The 1,602-nt window shown below is 21.0% G+C and overlaps 1 protein-coding gene across 1 annotated transcript in view; it reads right to left on the bottom strand.

The window, feature by feature from the left end:
- LOC101507775 (beta-glucosidase 13-like) overlaps window positions 1-1,602 on the bottom strand; it is a 9,422-nt gene that overhangs the window by 3,883 nt on the left and 3,937 nt on the right. Inside the window, exon 3 of the mRNA XM_004490558.4 lies at window positions 1,177-1,235. Within this exon, the coding sequence (XP_004490615.1) occupies window positions 1,177-1,235 (59 nt within the window). The remainder of the gene's footprint in view (window positions 1-1,176; window positions 1,236-1,602) is intronic.

Genomic DNA, 1,602 nt, shown 5'->3' with positions numbered 1-1,602 from the left:
TTTACCCTTTTTGACATGAAGTTGTAAGTTGTTACCCAATCTTTAGAAATACTAAAATAGTCAAAATACCTATTTAATTATTGATTGTCATCTATTATAAGCTAAATTTGTAGGGTTTTGATTAAGAATTTAGTTTACATATATCGTCGGTGTAAAAAGTTTTTAAAGTTTGATTTTTGCAATAATTATTTATAAAGTCACTCATATGATTGGTCACGATTAACCGACTCTGTTAAACTTTTTGTGCATACAAATTAAACTAAATATAATAAGATATAAAGCTGGATAAGGATAAGATATGATAGGATAGTAATATGATAAACATTATCGTATCATGTATTTGAAACACAAATGATAACATTTTATTTTGTCATGTATTTGATATACACTTTATCATGACATGATATAATATATATATTATACTTAAATAACAAAATTACCATTGTGAACAATTACATATTAGTTTTTTAAATTAACTTATATTTTAAATATTATAAATGCTTAATTGTAGTTTTGATCCCTCTATTATAATCAATTTACAGAATTGATCCCTCTATTTTAAAAGTCGATAATTTTAGTCTTTCCTCCAATTTTTAAACTAAAAATTGACGATTTGATATATTATAAATGATGTGACATACAATTCTATGATATAAAACAATTTATATGCATTAATTATTCATACGTCATTAATTAATTTTAAAATATGAAAAATTTCTGAAGTTGAAAAGTAAGTTTTTTTGATGTTTTATTTCAATTTCATGGATATTAATCACTCTACATCATCATATTGTATGTGATGTTATTTAAAACATATTACGTCCTTATTTTTAAGTTAAAATATCATATGGAAGATCAAAATTATCGACTTTTAATATATGAGAATCAATTTCGTGAATTAGTAAAAATAAGAGAAGTAAACCTACAATTAAGTTTATTATAAATTAATAAAAAATACTAAAAAATTAAATTAGTAATGACAATTTTATATTCAAAACTATCCATAGACACTATTAAATAAATAATTTAAATTTAAATAAATTATGAATAATTAAATAATTATATTTTATTTGTTAAAATAAAAATAAAAATATATATTATATTATATGTAAATAAATAAAAAATATCATTGTAAAATTGTTTTAGAAAAATGATTCTATGCCCTGTCAATCATACCTTGTATCGATGATATCCGTCAACAGCGACATCTCCATTACTTCTGTCGAATATTTTCTCTGTTTGTTGAATCACCATTGAATACAAATGTAAGTGACACATTTATGAAGAATAAAAAAAAATTATTGGCTTTAATATAGTTTTGTCCATCAATTTTTGTGTTTCATTTTAGTTTTTGTTGTTTTATTTTAGTCTATATAATGTATGTATTTTATCCTTGTAATATTTAATTTATGGTTAATTAATCTTATGTGATAGACTTGAATGAAAAAAAATATTGTGACTAAAATGAAAATAAATATATTAGAGATTAAAATGAAAAAAAAAAATGATACTACAATGCTAAAATAAAATAAAAACTAGTTCGTAACCCGTGCGTCGCACGGAAACAACGATTTTAATAAATAAATTATTATATTAGTTTAT

Source organism: Cicer arietinum, chromosome 2 (assembly GCF_000331145.2).
Source record: "Cicer arietinum cultivar CDC Frontier isolate Library 1 chromosome 2, Cicar.CDCFrontier_v2.0, whole genome shotgun sequence".
Taxonomy (NCBI): domain Eukaryota; kingdom Viridiplantae; phylum Streptophyta; class Magnoliopsida; order Fabales; family Fabaceae; genus Cicer; species Cicer arietinum.
This window is presented reverse-complemented; position numbering and strand designations above follow the sequence as displayed.